This window comes from Prionailurus viverrinus, chromosome B1, assembly GCF_022837055.1.
Source record: "Prionailurus viverrinus isolate Anna chromosome B1, UM_Priviv_1.0, whole genome shotgun sequence".
NCBI lineage: Eukaryota > Metazoa > Chordata > Mammalia > Carnivora > Felidae > Prionailurus > Prionailurus viverrinus.
In genome coordinates, this window is record NC_062564.1 from 165,890,454 (window position 1) to 165,909,360 (window position 18,907).

General features: G+C 38.7%; 1 protein-coding gene across 3 annotated transcripts in view; it reads left to right on the forward strand.

Annotated features, from left to right (window-relative positions):
* Positions 1-517: 517 nt before the first annotated feature.
* NFXL1 (nuclear transcription factor, X-box binding like 1) overlaps positions 518-18,907 on the forward strand; it is a 74,946-nt gene continuing 56,556 nt past the window's right edge. Inside the window, exons 1-5 of one of the 3 annotated variants that reach the window (XM_047856635.1) lie at positions 518-607; positions 1,010-1,255; positions 4,550-4,723; positions 15,854-15,963; positions 17,980-18,113. In XM_047856635.1, coding sequence (XP_047712591.1) covers positions 1,012-1,255; positions 4,550-4,723; positions 15,854-15,963; positions 17,980-18,113 — 662 coding nt within the window. In that variant the 5' untranslated portion in view covers positions 518-607; positions 1,010-1,011. Of the gene's footprint in view, positions 751-1,009; positions 1,256-4,549; positions 4,724-15,853; positions 15,964-17,979; positions 18,114-18,907 lie in introns of all 3 variants that reach the window. The other 2 variants (XM_047856634.1, XM_047856636.1) reach the window with 2 other exon arrangements.

Here is an 18,907-nt window from a genome sequence, read left to right on the forward strand (position 1 = left end):
TAATAAAATATACTTTAGGGAGCTGTCATGAAGGTAAAAATCAGCCTCCTTCAGTACCTTACTGTAAACTATAAACTATAAAAAACTATGAGACTTATCTTTTATATCGCTATAGCAAGTCAGAAGGGCGCTTGTCTGTATTCCATCCACTTTCTCTCAATACTCCCAGCTTTCCTTCCTTCTTCCTCTACGCCCAAGTGTTTTCATTGTTTATTTCCGTCAGTGAGAATTCTCCTGCCGCCTGAAAGCGCGGAGTCAAGGCTAAGGCTGGAGAATAGTCAATTACAGCCACTCTGACAGAACCCTGATACCCAACTGGGTTTTAGGTACCGTTGGGGAAGCCTTAGCATCCTCTGGAGTTGAGAGCGCTTAGGGCCCGCCCACCTCCCAATCTTCCGCCCTCTCTGGGCGACGATCCCACGCAAAACCCAGAGCACGCCGGGAATTGTAGTTTCCGAAGGCTCGGTGCAAGTCAGCGCACGCGCTTTGAGCAACTCTCCCTCCCAGAAACGCTCCCGGATAAGGAAGTGGCCAGTGATGCCACGCGTTCTGCGGGCAGTCGATCTGGGCTTCTGGGAGTTGTAGTCGCCCGGGGCGGGCGCCGTCGGTAAGGAGACGTAGCTTTCCTTGGGGTCCGCTACTACAGTTGGTCTCCCGCGGGAGCCGAGGGGTCAGTCTGTACTTTTATCCGCACTACGCTCCCTCTGAGGCCGAGGAGGCGCTTCCCTTCTCCCGGGCTCTCCCTCTGCGGTACTGGATGCTCCTTGCCCTGAGGTCCATTTCTCTGTCTAGTCCTCTCTCTCCCTGGTCCATCTCCTAAACCTGGGCTTAGCGGGGACTGGCCCTCCTAGTGACAGGGCCGCGACCTTCTCACACCAGGTCCTCGCCCCGCGGGGACCCTCCTCATTCTGCTCCTCGCACTGGCTTCCCCCACTGCCCCTTTCCCCGCCTCGGCACCCGCTGCGCTCACTCTCCTTCCACTTATTTTTTTTCCCCCCTTCCTCTGCAGGGATGGAAGCTTCCTGGCGCCAGGTGGCCGGTGGCCGAGGCCGAGCCCGAGGACGGGCCACTGCGGCCCCCTCTTCGGGAAATGGACTCCATCTTCGCGGCGCCGGAGGGGGGCGAGAGAAGGGGTCAGTGGGCGCTGTGGGTCCTGGCCCCAGCCCCAGAGGAGCCGCGACCCCTGCGGCTGCAGGTAGTTCGGCCGGGCGCAGCCCCGCGGGATCTGAGGCACTGCAGACCTCCGTAGCCTGTGGTGAGAAACACTCCGTCCTCGGTTTCACCTGGATACCTATTAAGGCACTTACTGCCCAGAACTGCCTCCCTGCCCTTGCTCTCGTTCACTGATTTTCTTCTCCTTCGAGTTTATTATGGCCCCTACATCTCAAACTCTGCAAGGAAGCTACTCATTTCGGCATTCTAGGCAGATTCCCAGCATACCTTTAATTTTAATGGACGTTAATCAGCGTCTCCTCTTTGTCCGGTGTTCTTTTCTTTATTCGTTTTTGCTTACTGAATCCCTAGACCAAAAGTTGCAAACTGTGGTCCGGGGTTCTGATTTAGCCTATAGTTTGGTTTGGTTAACACAGTCCTTTGAATCTGAATTGGTTGCCAGCAGGTTTTTTTGTTTTTCTTTTTAAAAATCTCATAAAAATCTGGTTAATAAGTTTTCTTGTAAAATAGGGTCGTGTGGCTTCATTACCTTTGTTCATGGTAAGAGTCAACTTGCAGAAATTCCGTTTAGGCACTCCATTTCACGTGGTCTCTCCTACCTTGGGGGCAGTTGTCATTTTCCACCTTTGCAAGATTGCCTTAGTTTAGTAACTTAAATGGTCTATGCCCCGTAAGCACTTGAGCTTGAGGTGTTTTCCTCAACTTTGGTTGCTATTCACAAATTTCATGTCCTTTTCCGGATGTCTGATGTGGCCGCACCTGGAATGTCAGTATCCTTCATCCAAGGCTATTTGAGTGGAGCCTGAGAACACACAGGCAACTGAATTGTCCATGCTAATGGAGGATTGCATGAAGCTAAAGGAATAATCCCCCAAATCATTTCACTTTTATGTTTGGAATTTATTTTTCAGAATATATTTTTTGAGGGGAGGAGCAAGTTAAGCTTGAATGCTTTTTTTCCTAAGCTACTTTTTAAAAAAATTTAAAAAATATATTTATTTTTGAGAGAGAGAGAGAGAGAGCATGCACGCACGCGCGAGCAGGGGAGGGGCAGAGAGAGAGGGAGACACAGAATCCCATGCAGGCTCCAGGCTCTGAGCTGTCTGCACAGACCCTGACGCCTGGCTCGAACTTGTGAACGGTGAGATCATGACCTGAGCTGAAGTCAGTTGTTTGAGCCACCCAGGTGCCCCTTTCCTGAGCTACTTTTAAAGTTATTCTCAAAGCTTGCAGTTACTGAGTTTATTTTAATTCCAGTATAGTTAATAGTTAACATACAATGTTATGTTAGTTTCAGGTGTACAATAATAGTGATTCAGTTCCATACAACACCCGGTGCTCATCACAAGTGCCCTCCTTAATCCCTGTTATCTCTTTCACCCATTCCCCTATCCCCTCCCCTCTGGTAGTCCTTAGGAGTTTATGATAGTGGTGGTGGTGGTGAAATGTGTAAGTTGGAGACCAAGAACAGTTTTGGTAATGTTTCTTGGACTTTGTGGATAGTAGAAAAGCAAGCATTCTTTACCTGTATATATGAGATTTGACTGTAAGAAATAATATATATCGGAAGTTTGTTTTGTCACCTTTCCTTGAGAGGATCTTATGTGGATACCTTGATCGGGTTATGGACGTTTTTATTATATCTTCTAATTCAGCCTTAAAAAATGTATCCTTGGGGTGCCTGGGTGGCTCAGTCGGTTAAGCAACTGACTCTTGGTTTCAGCTCAGGTCATGATCTTGTGGTTTCATGAGTTCGAGCCCCACACTGGGCTCCGAACAGGCAGCCTGCTTGGGATTCTTTCTCTCCCTCCCTCTCTCTGCCCCTTCCCTATGTGTGCTATCTCTGTCTCTCTCAAAATAAATAAATAAACTTATTAAAAAAAAAAATAAAAAAAGGATCCTTAAGTGGTCTTTTCCCACAATTAATGACATTTATCATCTCTCTTATTGCACATCAAGTTTTGGGTCATATAGCTCATAGCCATTACTTTTTTCCTAACACACAAAGATTCTTATAAAGGCACTGTATACATTTCTTTCAGTTTTATTTGAAATACTGAAATAATCCCCACCTAAACTGGCTTTAAAATGTAAATTTTGATTTCATGACGGAACAAAAGATAAAACACCATTAAGTACACATACACAACCCAGATTAAGAAAGTTTATCCTGGTAGGGGCTCATCAGTTTCAAGCATAAAGTTTAATTTTAAATTAGTGATTCATAATTTTAAATAAGTAAAATTAAAATCCTCTCAATATGGGCATTAATAAGTTCATATCAATTCAGTATGTTTGGGACTTATTTCCTAAAACTGTGGTTGTTGTCCATAAGACTTTATTAATAGTTACTTAGTGCTTAAAGAAATTTCCCCTGGTCCTTGCCCTTAAGTAGTTGGGAATACACTATGAAGTAATCTAATTCTTTTTGTGTTATTACTTAACCAAGTAACAAAATGAGAAGTATAGTCAGTGATAGAATGGTGGAAGAACTGATCAATTTATTTAACATTTCTTTTTGGAATGAAGCTGTTGTAAGAACCACATTTTCTGTATTGGCAACATTCGGGTAGATTAATGTTAAATATATATATTTTGTGACCACATTTTAATAAAGGCAAAATGTCCTTGAGCTTTCTAAGAACAGATGATAAAATAACAGGTATGCAGTGAATATTGTTTGTGCAAAATCTTCGGTGGGCTAGGTAAGGCTGGGCTGTAGTGTGGAAGAGGATTGTTTGAGAAAGCATCCATTTTAACTGATTCTGATGTGTTCCCAGTTGGCATGATTCCCACCTCTTAAAAATCACTGTGTATGATTTGTTTTTAAACATCCCATTTTTAATTTTTTAATGTCCTTATTTTGGGATTGATTACAGTTTTTTGATGGTTTTATCATATCTTTATAATTTTTTAATCGATTTGTTAGTCACTCTGTTTCTAGAACAATTTGCTGCATTTAGGATATTTAACAAAAGTGAAAGTTTTCATTGTAGTATTCTCTTTATTTTAATATTTTATTTTTTATTTGAGAGAGAGAGTGCATGAGCGTGAATTGGAGGGAGAGGGGCAGAGGGAGAGGGGCAGAGGGAGAGAGAATCTTAAGCAGGGTCCATGCTCAGCGAGGAGCCTGATGCAGGGCTAGATCCCATGACTCTGGGATCATGACCTAGGCCGAAATCAAGAGTGGCTTGCTCAACTGACTCAGCCACCCAAATGCTCCAATGGTGGTATTCTCTTTAGTTATATGACAAGAAACTTGAAAATACTTTTTTTGTGCATAAAGCAAAACAGAATGCTCCAAGGGTGACTTTTAAATCTGTGCTTTTAGAGATTGTTTTGAAGAAATGAAACTAATTTTTTTTCTTTTAAACAGAGCTAATGTCTCAAAGGAAATTTGAGGAAATCAAGAAGGCCAATCAAGCTGCAGCCAAAAAACTTGTTGAAGAACACTTTAGCTCTTCCTCTGAAGAAGAAGGAGATGAAGATTTTGAAGGAAAACAGGGAAAAATAGTTGCTAATACATTTACAACTTACACTACTCAGACAGGTGCTGTATGGTCTTTTAAATTTTGATTTTTTATAGTTTTTATTTAAATTCCAGTTAACATACAGTGTAATACTAGTTTTATGTGTACAATTTAGTGATTCAGCACTTACATACAAAAACCGGGACTCATCACAGCACGTGCACTCCTGTCACCTATTTAGCCCTTCCCCCCATCCATCTCCTAGTAACCATCAACTTGTTCTCTGTAGTTAAGAGTCTGTTTCTTGGTTTGCCTCTCGCTTTTATTCCCCTATGATCATTTGTTTTGTTTAGAAAATTCCACATATGAGTGAAATCATACAGTATTTGTCTTCCTCTGACTGACTTCACTTAGCATAATACTCTCTAGCTCTATTCATGTCATTGCAAATGGCAAGGTTTCATTCATTTTTATGGCCCAGTAATATCCCATCGTATATATAAACCACAACTTCTTTATCCATTCATCAGTCATGGACATTTGGGCTCTTTCAGTAATTTGGCTATTGTAGATAGTGCTGCTGCAAATACTGGGGTGGATGTATGTCTTCGAGTTAGTAATTTTGTGTTTTTTGGGAAAATGCCTAGTAGTGCAGTTGTTGGATCGTAGGGTAGTTCTATTTTTAACTTTTTGTGGAACCTCCATACTATTTTCAAGAGTGGCTGCACCAGTTTGTGTCCCCACCAACAGTGCAAGAGGGTTCCCCTTTCTCCACATCCTCGCCAACACCTGTTGTTTCTTGTGTTGTTGATTTTAGCCATTCTGACAGGCGTGAGGTAATATCTCATTGTAGTTTTGATTTGTGTTTCTCTGATGGTAAGTGATGCTGAACATCTTTTTATGTGTCTGTTGGCCATCTGAATGTCTTTGGAGAAATGTCTGTTCATGTCTTCTGCCTGTTTTTTATTTACTTATTTTTATTTATTTTTAATGTTTATTTTTGAGAACGAGAGAGAGCGCAAGCGGGGGAGGGGCAGAGAGAAGGCAACAGAATCTGAAGCGGGCTCCAGGCTCTGCGCTGTCAGTACAGAGTTCAACGTGGGACTCGAACTCACGGACTGCGAGATCATGACGTGAGCTGAAGTCGGACACTCAACCGACTGAGCTACCCAGGCGCCCGCCCCGTCTTCTGCCTGTTTTTTAATTGGATTTTTTTTTTTTCTGGGTGTTGAGTTTTATAAGATCTTTTTATTTTAGATACTAGGCCTTTATCAGATATGTCATTTGAAGATATCTTCTCTCATTCTCTACCTTGTCTTTTAGTTTTTTCGATTGTTTCCTTTGCTGTGCTGAAGCTTTTTATTTTGATGAAGGCCCAATAGTTCATTTTTTGCTTTTGTTTCCCTGGCCTCAGGAGACATACCTAGTAGGAAGTTACTATGGCTGATGTCAAAGAAGTTACTGCCTGCTTTATCCTCTAGGATTTTTATGGTTTCCTGTCTCACATTTAGGTCTTTAATCCATTTTGAATTCATTTTTGTGTATAGTGTGAGAAAGTGGTCCAGTTTCATTCTTTTGGGTGTTGCTGTCCAGTTTTCCCAACACTATTTGGTGAAGAGACTGTCTTTTTCCCATTGGATATTCTTTCCTGCTTTGTTGAAGATTAATTGACCATATAGTTGTGGGTTCATTTCTGGGTTTTCTATTCTGTTCTGTTGATCTATGTGTCTATTTTTGTGCCAGGACCATACTGTTTTGATCACTACAGCTTTGTAATATAACTTGAAGTCCAGAATTGTGATGCCTCCATCTTTGCTTTGCTTTTTCAAGGTTGCTTCAGCTATTGGGGTTCCGTACAAATTTTAGGATTGTTTGTGAAAACAGAAATGTCTGCAAAAAATGCTGGTGGTATTTTGATAGGGATTGCTTTAAATGCACAGATTGCTTTGGGTAATATAGGCATTTTAACAATTTTTGTTCTTCCAATCCATGAGCGTGGAATGTCTTTCCATTCTTTGTGTCATCTTCAACTTCTTTCCTCAGCATTTTATAGTTGTCAGAGTACAGATCTTTCACCTCTAGGTTAGGTTTATTCCTAGTTATATTATGGTTTTTGGTGCAATTGTAAATGAGATTGATTCCTTGATTTCTTTTTGATGCTTCATTATTGGTTATAAAAATGCAGCAGATTTCTGTATGTTGGTTTTGTATCCTGTTACTTTAATGAATTCATGTATCAGTTCTAGCAGTTTTTTGGTGGAGTCTCTCAGGTTTTTATATATAGTATCATTTTTTCTGTGAAGAGTGAAAGTTTTACTTCTTCCTTGCCAGTTTGGATGCCTTTTATTCCTTTTTGTTTGATTGCTGTGGCTAGGACTTCCATTACTATGTTAAATAACATGGTGGTGGTGAGATTGTTTCGTTCCTAACCATAGAGGAAAAGCTCTCAGTTTTTCCCCATGGAGGATGATCTTAGCTGTGAGTTTTTCGTATATGGCCTTTATGCTGAGGTATATTCCTTCTAAACCTACTTTGTTGAGGATTTTTATCGTATTTTGTGTTGTGTGTTGTATTTTGTCAAATGCTTTTTCTGCATCTATTGAAAGGATCATATGGTTCATATCCTTTCTTTTATTAATGTGGTGTATCATATAGATTGATTTGCAATATGGAACCACCTTTGCAGCCTAGGAATACATTCTTCTTGGTCAGGGTGAATGATTCTAATGTAATGTTGGGTTTGGTTTGCTAGTATTTTATTGAGAATTTTTGCATCCATATTTATCAGGGATAACTGGCCTGTATTTTTTTTTTTTTTTAGTGGAGTCTTTATCTGGTTTTGGTATCAGAGTAATGCTGACCTCAGAGTATGAATTTGGAAGTTTTCCTTCCTTTTCTATTTTTGAAATAGTTTGAGAAGAATAGGTATTAACTCTTCATTAGATACTGGTAAAATTTGCCTGTGGACTTTTGTTTCTTGGGAGATTTTTTATTACCGTTGAATTTCTTTGCTGGTTATCTGTCTGTTCAAGTTTTCTATTCCTGTTTCAGTTTTGGTAGTTTATATGTTTCTAGGAATTTATCCATTTCTTCCAGATTGTCCAATTTGTTGGCATATAGTTTTTCATAATATTCTGCTATAATTTTTGCATTTCTGTGGTTTTGGCTGAGATCTCTCCTCCTCATTTATGATTTTATTTATTTGGGTCCTTTCTCTTTTTGGTATGTCTGGCTTGAGGTTTATCAATTTTATTATTTTTTTTTTTTCAAGGAACCAGCTCCTTCTTTCATTGATCTGTTATATTACTTTTTTAGTTTTTATCACTTATTTCTGCTCCAGCCTCTCTTATTTCCTGTCTTTTGCTGGCTTTTGGCTTTGTTTGTTCTTTTTCTAGCTCCTTTAGATGTAAAGTTAGGTTGTTTATTTGAGATTTTCCTTATGGTGGGCTTGTATTGCTATATACTTCCCTCTTAGCACTACTTTTGCTGCATCCCAAAAGTTTTGGACCAATGTGTTTTCATTTTCCTTTGTTTCCACATATATTCTTTATTTCTTCTTTAATTTCCTGGTTGACTCATTCATTCTTTAGTAGGATGTTCTTTAACCTCCATGTATCTGTGGTCTTTCCAGATTTTTTTCTTGCGGTTGATTTCAAGTTTCTTATCGTTGTGGTCAGAAAATATGCATGGCATGATCTCAGCCTTTTTGTGCTTGTCGAGGCTTGATTTGTGACCTAGTATATGATCTGTTCTGGGGAATGTCCGAAGCGCACTTGAAAAGAATGTGTATTCTGCTGTTTTAGGGTAGAATGTTCTGAATATATCAACTGTTAAGTCCATTTGGTCTGTGTGTCATTCAAAGCCATTGTTTTCTTGTTGATTTTCTGTTAGATGATCTGTTCATTGATGTATGTGGGATGTTAAAGTCCCCTCATATTACTGTATTATTATCAATGGGTTCCTTTATATTTGTACCATTTTATATATTTGGGTGCTTCCACATTTTGGGTGCATAAATATTTACAATTGGTAGATCTTCTTGTTGAATTGTCCTTTTTATTATGAAACAGTGCCATTTTCATGTCTTGTTATAGTCTTTGGTTTAAAGTGTAGTTTTTCCAATGTAAGTATTGCTACTGTGACTTTCTTTTGATTTCTATTTGCATGATAGATGTTTCTCCACCTCTTGCTGTCAATCTGCAGGTGTCTTTAGGTCTAAAATGAGTCTCTTGTAGGCAGCATATAGATGGGTCTTGTTTTTTTAATCCATTTTGATACTCTGTGTCTTTTGATTGGCACATTTAGTGCATTTATATTCAGAGTAATTATTGATATGTATTCAGTCCCATTTTATTATTTGTTTTGTCATTGTTTCTGGAGATTTTCTCTGATCCTTTCTTGTCTTTGTCACTTTAGGTCTTTCCGTTTCACTCAAAGAGTCCTCTTTAATATTTCTTGCAGGGCTGGTTTTATGCTCAAGAACTCCTTTAGTTTTTGTTTGTCTGGGAAACTCTTTATCTTTTCCTTCTATTCTGATAGCTCTGCTGGATAGAGTATTCATGGCTGCAGATTTTTGCCATTCAGCACTTTGAGTATATCATGCGACTCCCTTCTGGCTTGCCAAGTTTCAGTTAAGAAATCTGCAGCTAGCCGTATAGGTCTTCCCTTGTAAGTTAAGGACTTCTTTTCCTGCTTTTAAGATTTTTTTCTTTATCACTGTATTTTGCAAATTTGGCCTGCTTTTGATGATTTTGATGGGAGTTCTTTCTGCCTCCGGGATCTGGATGGGTGTTTTTTTCTCCAGATTAGGAAAGGTTTCAGCTATGATTTCCTCAAATAAATTTTCTGCCCCCTGTTCTCTCTCTTCTTCTTCTGGGACTCCTTTAATATGAATGTTATTACATCTGATGGAGGCACTGAGTTCCCTCAGTCTTATCTCGTGATCCATAATTCTTCTTTTTGTTCAGCTTCATTATTTCCATTATATTGTCTTCTATGTCATTTATTCATTGCTCTGCCTCTTCCAGCCTTGTGTTCATTGTATTAAGCCTGTTACCAATCTCAGTTATTATATTTTTAATTTCTGACTGACTCTTTTTTTTTAACTCTTTCATCCCTGCAGTAAGGGTCTCCCTGATGTCTCCCATTCTTTTCTCAAGCCCAGTGATTATCCTTACGATTGTTGCTTTAAATTCTCCATCAGGCATGTTACACATATCTGTTTCGCTTAGATCTCTGGCTGTGACTTTATCTTGTTCTTTCATTTGGGATGAATTCCAACATCTTGGCATTCTAAGTCTCTGCCTTCTTCTTTGTGTTAGAAAAGGCTGTGTGTTTCCTGCTTCTGAGAGTAATGGCTTTATGAAGAAGAGGTCATGTAAGTATCCAGGGCCTGGTACCTCAGGGAGTGTCTCTGGTGTGTGCCGCCTGCACCCTGCTATTGTGTTTTGGTTGCTCTATTCTTCAGGCCAGTCATCTACAGAGGCTGTCCTTGCCTGCAGTGGACAGTGTTTGGACCTTAGCCAGAATGTGGCAAGTTTTAACTAGGTGTGCTCTGGTCTGCTTGTTAAGTGAGATCTGATACTACTTCCACTAGACTGAAGCTCTGAGAACTCTGGTTAGGAGATGTGGTATGGGCGGGGTTTCTTCTGGTCTTCTGGGGGAAGGAGCCTGCTGTGCTAGGACTGAAGCAAGCTTGCCTGCAGTCCTGCCAGAGCACAAGGGTGTGGGACTTTGTATAAGCAGGTTAGGCAGTCAGTGTTGGTGCTGCGCTGCTTTACCACAGGTGGCTCTGTGTTTATACTGGGGGGTGGGGGAGGGAAATGGCATGAGCTGGCTCCTTTGTCCCTAGGGAGACATCTCTGAACACTGCCTCTCAGGAATACACTCCAGGAGGAGTGAATAATCTCCTCCTTGTGTGCCCCAGGTGTTTTTCAGATCACTGTTTCCATGCTGCCTGACCCCAAGCCGTTTGCCTGCCTTCTCTCTGAGAACAGTGCATGTTCTCTCCGAGAACAGTGCAGTGCTGTCAGGGCTCTGTGCCAGCCAAGCCCTATGACCTTTAAAACTCTAGTGTTTAATCCCTACTGGTTACAAGAACTCATGAAGATCAGCCCTTCTTGTTTTCCCAGCCAGTGGTTTTGGGGACAGTTCTAGTGCATTCTGCTATGTGCTCCTCTCCCTTGACTTTCTCTGGGACCAGGGCTCCCTCTCCTCCTCAGTACTTGTGATCCGTTTCTCCCCTAAACCATGTCTCCACACTGCCTATTCTTTAGTGTGGCTTCTTCTTTCCCTTTAATTATGGCATTTGTTTTGTCAGTCTTCAGGTTGATTTCTGGGGTATTTAGAAGATTTGATAGTATCTAGTCACGTTTGAGGGAAGAGACGAGCCTAGGGTACTCTGTCGCTGTCTTAGTTCACCCTAAATTGACTTTTTTGACATCAATGAAAATATATTTCTGATGTTTATACGTTAAAAAAATGTTTTTAATTTTTATTTTAGAGAGAGAGAGACACACAGAGTATGAGTTCGGGAGGGGCAGGCAGAGGGGGAGACTCAGAATCCAAAGCAGGCTCTAGGCTATGAGCTGTCAGCACAGAGCCCCATGCGGGGCTCGAATTCAGGCGCTGTGAGATCATGACCTGAGCCGAAGTCAGAGGCTCAACACTGAGCCATCCAAGCACTCTATATTTCTGACTTTCAAAAAACTAGTCTATATGGAATAGTTGTTGCATTTTAATTTTTTTTCTTTTTTTTAACGTTTCCTTTATTTTTGAGACAGGGAGAGACAGAGCATGAACAGGGGAGGGTCAGAGAGAGGGAGACACAGAATCTGAAACAGGCTCCAGGCCCTGAGCTGTCAGCACAGAGCCCAACGCGGGGCTCGAACCCACGGACCGAGAGATCATGACCTGAGCCGAAGTCGGCCGCTCAACTGACTGAGCCACCTAGGCGCCCCAGTTGTTGCCTTTTAAGAATGAGCATTTTGTATCATTTTGTGCATTTTATTATTTGAGTTACATGTTCTAGAACACTAATCTTTCCATAGACCAAATAGAATGGCAGTGTCCCTTATAGGCTTAGAAGTTCTCCTGTATGTGTAATTGGCAGTTCATTAGATTCTGGAGGGGGATGTCAAAGTTCTCTGAAATGCATGGGATCAAGTTGTCCCCAGTTATGATTTGGTTGGGCTGGAGTACTTTATTCCCTTAAATCTATTCTTCATTTTTCTGTTTTTCATTGTGTTAAATGTGTTTTGAAGTCAATTTCATTTCTTGACTTTATTCCTTTATATCTTAAAAAACTGATTTTATACTTTTTTTAGAGTTAAGTCTTCTCATATTTGATGTGTACAGTCACATTAAATGTTGTATGTATCTGGTTTACCCTCTTTAAAAAAAACAAAAATGTTTGTTTAGTTTGAGAGGGACCACAAATGGAGGAGGGACAGAGAGAGAGAGAGAATGAGAGAGAGAGAGAGAGAGAGAGAGATTGAGAATCCTTAGCAGACTCTGTGCTGTCAGTGCCGAGCCCGTCTCAGAGCTCAGTCCCATGAATTGTGAGATGACCTGAGCCAAAATCAAGATTCGGAAGCTTAAGTTCAAGTCCTGCATCAGGCTCTCTGCTGTCAGCACAGAGCCCGTTTCGATCCTCTGTCTCCCTCTCTCTCTGCCCCTCCCCTGCTCACGTGCTCTCTCTCTCTCTCTCTCTCAAAAATAAATAAAAACATTTTTAAAAAAAGAAAAAAAGAGTCAGAAGTTTAACCAACTGAGCTTCCCAGGCACCCCCTGGTTTACTCTTAATACCACATTTGTTTATGAGAGAAGAGGGCCTGTGTGTGCTGTGTGTGCTGCTCTGAAGGATTCGGTACTAAGCATAAAAACAGATTATTTTAAATTTAAGTGCTTTAACATTTTATACTTAAAGACATTATTGGAAAGATGCTTGCATGTGTTACCAACATTAGTTAGTCGCCTGAGTGTTCGATGGCATCATGAGGGCACATGTTGTCAGGTAGATTTTACCCTGTTAAAGAATTGAGATCAGGAAGCTTCTTTAAAGTCTGGCTCAGCCAATGTAGGTTGATAAAGTGTGACCTTTATCAACTGGCTCAGCCAGGTTAGTTGGTGAAGAGGTAATTTGAGTTTAGTAAGTTTCTTTCTTCTGGAGGACATTATAGGAAGCAACCTTAAGAAGTTTCCTGCCTTAAGAAGACCTTACTTAAAATAGTCTAGATAGAGAGAAGTTTTATTTTAAATAGAAAATTCAGTACTTTAACTCAGTATTTCTTTGTAGTGTTGAAAAAACATTTTTTATGTATAAGTTACTAATTTTTGGTCTGGCTTTCGTCTTAAAGTGTTAAGGCAATTTTTCTTACATTGTTTTTTGTCAAATCCATAAATATTTTGATTCTTGTTCCTTTGTGTTCTCTACCTATATCAAAGGAGGGAAATCTTACTACTTGATTTAAGAACAATAAATGTTAGAGTAATGAGGTTTTCCCATCTCACTTTAGTGAATTAAATGGCAGAACTTTGCCAAAGAAGTTCATTCTTTTTGTCTGAGTCCTGCCTTTGTATTTTCATGACGCTTCTCTCAAATTTCAGAGTTGCATGGTCACCTTCCCGATGGATGTCTCTATCTTGTTGACCCATGGACATACTGAACATCTGTTGAAAGATAACTTATTTCTTCTCTTGTTTTGTTTACTTCAACACCAGAATTTTTTCACCCAAGCCAGAAATCTGGGCACAGTGATGGCATAGACATGATATGAGTGTGTCTCATCCAGTACCATTCCTCCCCTCTGCCCATGTCAGACATCTCATCAAACACAGTACCCTTTCCTTTGAATGTTGGCGTTTAAAAGCAGCACGATCTAATTGTCACCAAGCCCTGCTGAGTTTTACTTCCTATATTTCTCAACTCCACCCTTTTTCTCCCCACATGCCGTAATTGCCTAATTCAGTCCCCTACAGCTGTTTAATATGTGGATTAAATCTGTATAACTCTATGAGATAGATACTACTATTGCTATCATTACTGTTTTAAAGATGAGAAAACAGACAGAAACAGGTAAGTTGTTGAAAGTCATTTTTTGCTTTATCTGCTGCAACTGCCTCTTAACTGGTACTTGAGGCTTCTGGTCTTGGCCTCCTTAGACTCCTCTTTCTTCTGTTGCCAGAGTGATCTTTTTAAAATGCATGACTTCAAATGCCAGGCTATCCCCTATGACATCTTGGACAGTATACCTAATCCCACAGCCAAACTTCAATACACTTTTCAAAGAAATCTTAAATAAATTTTATAAATACAAGGTTGGACTTTATTTTGTTAAAACCTGTTCCATCATGTTCTCAAATTCTGTTTTACATGTGAGCTGTTAAATTAGGTGAAATTTAAAATGTTTTACAGTTGGGGCGCCTGGGTGGCTCAGTTGGTTGAGCGTCTGACTTCAGCTCAGGTCATGATCTCGCGGTTTGTGGGTTCAAGCCCCGCATCGGGCTCTGCGCTGACAGCTCAGAGCCTGAAGTCTGCTTTGGATTCTGTGTCTCCCTCTCTCTCTGCCCCTCTCCACTTGTGCGCGCGTGCTCACTTGCTCTCTCAAAAATAAATAAACATTAAAAAAAATAATAAAATGTTTTACAGTTGACCCTTGAACAACATGGGCTTGAGCTGTGGGTCCACTTATATATGTTTTTTTAAAAAATAAATTTATGTACAGTATTGTAAATGCATTTTCTCTTCCTTGTGATTTTGTTAATAACATTTCCTATTTGCTAACTTGAGAATACAGCCTGTAATACATACACAACATATGAAATATGTGTTAATTGATTATGTTATCAGTAAGGCTTCTGGTCAGCAGTTGGCTACTAGTAGTTAAGTTCTAGGGAGTCACAAGCTATATACCCAGATTTTTGACTGCATGGTTGTTCAGGGGTCAGCTGTCCATTTGTTAAAGCCAACTATGTTGAAAAGCAAAGGAAGCTCACAGAATATGATCATTAAGTCTGCCTTTAAGGATACTCTTTAAACTTCAATGTTTATTTAAAATAAAGCAATTGTCTTTAATAATTTTATAATTTATAGTTATGGGAGTGAATTTATGTATATTTTGTTTAATATTCTAAATTATATTTGTTTATAGAGCAAGTTAGCAAGGTAGAGCAAGTTTTTGTAAAGTGCTGTGTTTACTTGGGTGATTTCAGAAAGTAAAGAATTAGCCACGTGTCCTTTTTATTTGACTTTTCTCTTTGGTGACTTAAGTTTTGGTTTGAACCATTGTATTGCCGTGATAGTTTATGCCATTTGTCTACTTTTCTTCGAGATTCAGTTAACCTCTATTGAGGAATCTTTATTGTACCAAGGGCATGTAGTTTTATTTCTCTTACACTAAAGTGACTCAGATTATTAGAGATCGTATGCTTTGAGGTAGCTTTTCAGCCTGTTACTTCTTGGATCTCTTGTAGTAACATTTAGAGGCAGCATAGCATAGTGGTCAGGTAAGGCTCACGTTTAGTCAGACTGAAGTTACTTAATTGTTCTCACATCAGTTTTCTCATCTGTAAAATGAAGATAAAAATAGCTTATTTAATCCCACTAAAATACAAATAGTATAGTGCCTATCAAATAAATGCTCAATAATTGCTTACAGAAAATACAGTTTGGTAGTATTTTCTAAGAAGTTCATGTTCCCCTTTTAAGTAAAGTTGTGAACATAATTTAATGAAACAAGGTTATCATAGTGTAACGACCTTGGGATCACTTCATTTAACACGTTTTATTAAGAATATACTGTGTCTCAGCACACACACTTATATTTAGGCTAAATGGCTCTGCTGAGCTTTGACTTTCCAGCTTCTTTCACTTTGCTTTTAGGTGTGCTTTTCCTTAGTTACTGGATATCTTGGAGCTCTTGCCTATGGCTCTGCCCCCACCAAATTTGCTAAGGACGGTAATAGCAGTAAAAGCAAGTATGTTCTGAGAGGGCGGATGTACTGTTTTTAAATCAAGTACTTAAGATTTAATGCATGTACTTTGTGACCTTTTGGCAGCTCATTGGTTGCTTTTTTTTTTTTAACTTCTCATTTTTCAACTGTATTTCAAGCAATTGATATGGCTTCAGTCCTCAATGTGATGCTATTAGTGAGTTTGTGTTATTTTCAGATGTTGCTTAACATGAAATTTTCAATTTTTAAATTTCAAGATGGAGATATGCGTGAATTAGAGAGAACCAAACAGTACGTACATGAAGCTTTCCAAGCAGGGGCCATGACTTGCTTAATTTGTATTGCTTCAGTGAAGAGAAACCAAGCAGTAAGTTTTTCTCTTTACCTATATTAATGTATCTTCCCAAAATATCTTATTTTGCATTTATAGTTATTTATTATTTTATTTTATTTTATTTTATTTATTATTATTCTTTTGCTTATTTTTGTTAAAAAATGCTTCATTTGTGATTTTTGTTTATGAATTGATTTTCATTTTGTGAATCTGAATTTGAAAAAATTACCCCTAAAGGAGCATCCAGTATTTTTAGCACTCTTAATAAGTGAAGCAAGTATCTTCAGTTTTAATGTACATCTCAGTTTGATAAAGCATAGCATCTGTACTTTAGAGATTCCCACAAATACTAAAATGTTAAAATGCACTGTGTTTCACTACTTTCAGCAGGGTTGAAAAAAAAAAGGTAGATATGGTCCCTGCCTTCAAGGAAGTAGAGCCTGGAGTGAGCTTCTCTTGTGTTGAAGACACTGTAGAAAATGACTAGGGTCACTGGGGAGAGATGGATTCAGATAAAACTCATGGACTCAGAGGTGCTGCTATGGTCTAATGGTGAAGTTATCCATAAATAAATAAGGGCATAAATTAAAAGGGCATTAAAGAAGCAGTTAAGGGGAAGTGATGACTGAATATAGTAGACTCAGTGTTTAGATTCAGATTAATCTGCTGTTACAGCAGCATTGCCTAGACACAGAAAATCAGGCCAGATCAATTGAGTTGGTTGTGTAGAGTGAATCAGAAATTTAACATGCATTGGATAGGATAGATATAGATGGCATGTGCCTTTGGTGTCACATCTGGTGACTTACTCTGATCTCAAGTGCGGTGGGTGAATAGTTTTTCCGTGTATGGTTATAGTCCCACCTTAAACACTTGCTGTGTATGTAGATTTTTTTTTTTTAACCTTAGTCCTTTCTTCTTGGGAACTGACTCAGGTAGTACACAGGCATTGTGCACAAGCACAGGGGAGTTAATGCCCCTTGGGGCAACATTCTTCCACATGGAATTAATTGGTGGATGAATGTCCCAACATCCTCTCTGCTAGGGGTTGGGGCCTGGGTAATTGAGATGTGTTTTACATGGTTCTCCACAGGGTCCCTAACAGGACTGAACTTTGGCCCTTAGTGCTAATCAGCTCAACAATTTACTATTTATTAACATTTCCTCTTCCCCACCTTGTCCCCTCATTGCTGCATACCAGTTCTTTATTCAGGCACTGCTTTAGGGCTAACTCAAACTAAGAAATTGCCTTATCTTTTTAATTCTATTGCAGTTTATGCATTATGCTACTTGTCTGATTGTATTGAATAGTTGCCGAATGTTAAAATGAAAGCAGAATTGATTTTTGTCATTGAAATGTTGGCAGGTTTTAAAAATTAAACTACTTTACTATTATTCTTCAAGTTTTAGTGTGTGTGTATATATATATGTATATATATATGTATATATATATATATATATATATATATACACTTAAGCTTTTTGCTCACTTAATTTTTGGAATTTAACATTAAATGCTAGGTTACAAGATTTTACATAACAAAGGGGCTATGTAGAGAATATATGTACATATTATATTTCAGGATTCCTCGGTGGCATTATTTATGATTGGAAATACCTAAATGTCTAAAAAGAAATCGGTTAAATAAATGGCAATATGTAAATCTACATGATACACTGTATAGCTGTAAATATCATGTATGAACGTATTTAATAACAGTAAATATTTATACATATCAGTACAGCATAACCTTATTTTTAGAAAAGTTTGTAATATATACCAAAAGCATTGGAGATCATTCAGAATGTTAGTAGTAGTTATTTCTAGCTAAATGAATCGGGGTAAAAACACTTTTTATTCAAAGTGTTTTACGCTTAAATAAATAGTTATGAAGAACATTTCTTCTATTAGAATGGAAGGAAAAATTTTTTTCCTTTATACTTCGGTAGCCCTTCAAAATAATTTAATGGGATGCTCATTTTAAAGTATTGCGGAATTATCAAAGAAAATCATGACATGCGTGTTAATTTCTGATACCTTTTTCTTAGGTTTGGAGCTGTTCAGGATGTTTCTGTATATTTCACATGCCCTGTATCCAGAAGTGGGCTAAAGATAGCCAGTTTCTAGTATCTTCTCCTTTGACAGATGACGATTTTGGAAAAAGAGATTATCCTTGGCCATGGTAACTTTTTGCTAATTTAGTTGGAACAGTAAGTTGTAAAATAAATGAAAATTGTAGCTCAAAAGTTGCTTTATTGGCAGTTTCAGGATCCATGTTGGGTTTTCAATTAGTCATTTGGTTTGTGAAGTTAAGGAACTTCGGTAATGGCTTTTTCTTTCTTTTTTTTTTTTTTTTTAATTCGTGTAACTACTTGTTCCTTTCAAAAACTAATAAAGCGTTCAGACTTTTTCTTCTGCAAAACGACTCCTTAATTATCCTTTTTAAAGAACTTTCATTTCTTTAAAATTCTATAGGACTAGAATCCTTCATAATTCTGGTACTTCTTTTCTGGAGTTACTGTTAGTATACATTAATTAGTATCACATTGTAGAAGATGGTCATCTAATGTATTTTGATCATAGCCTTCCCGGGTTTATCTCTGAAATCTCTCAAACTGCAGGTGTATGTTATCCAGCCTTACCAGTTTCTCCACATTTATTTATTAGTATGCTTATTGTTGATGAGTATTTGTGAACTTCTGTTACATTTCCAGAAAGAATTGGGGTGTGGAGAATTTATATCTCTGCTAAATAAAGATAATAAAAAATTAATCCATACTGGCAGCTCAGAGGGTAGATTTACTGTCAGGGTAATGAAGCATAAACTTAAGGGATTCTGTGTTCATATAAATATTCACTTTTGTAACTTATATTTGTAATTTTATGTTCTTTTTCTTAACAGAGGCGCCCAAATTGTGTAAGATTCAGACCTCAGAAAATCTGGATCCATATTGGACCTCCCCTTTTTACTACAAA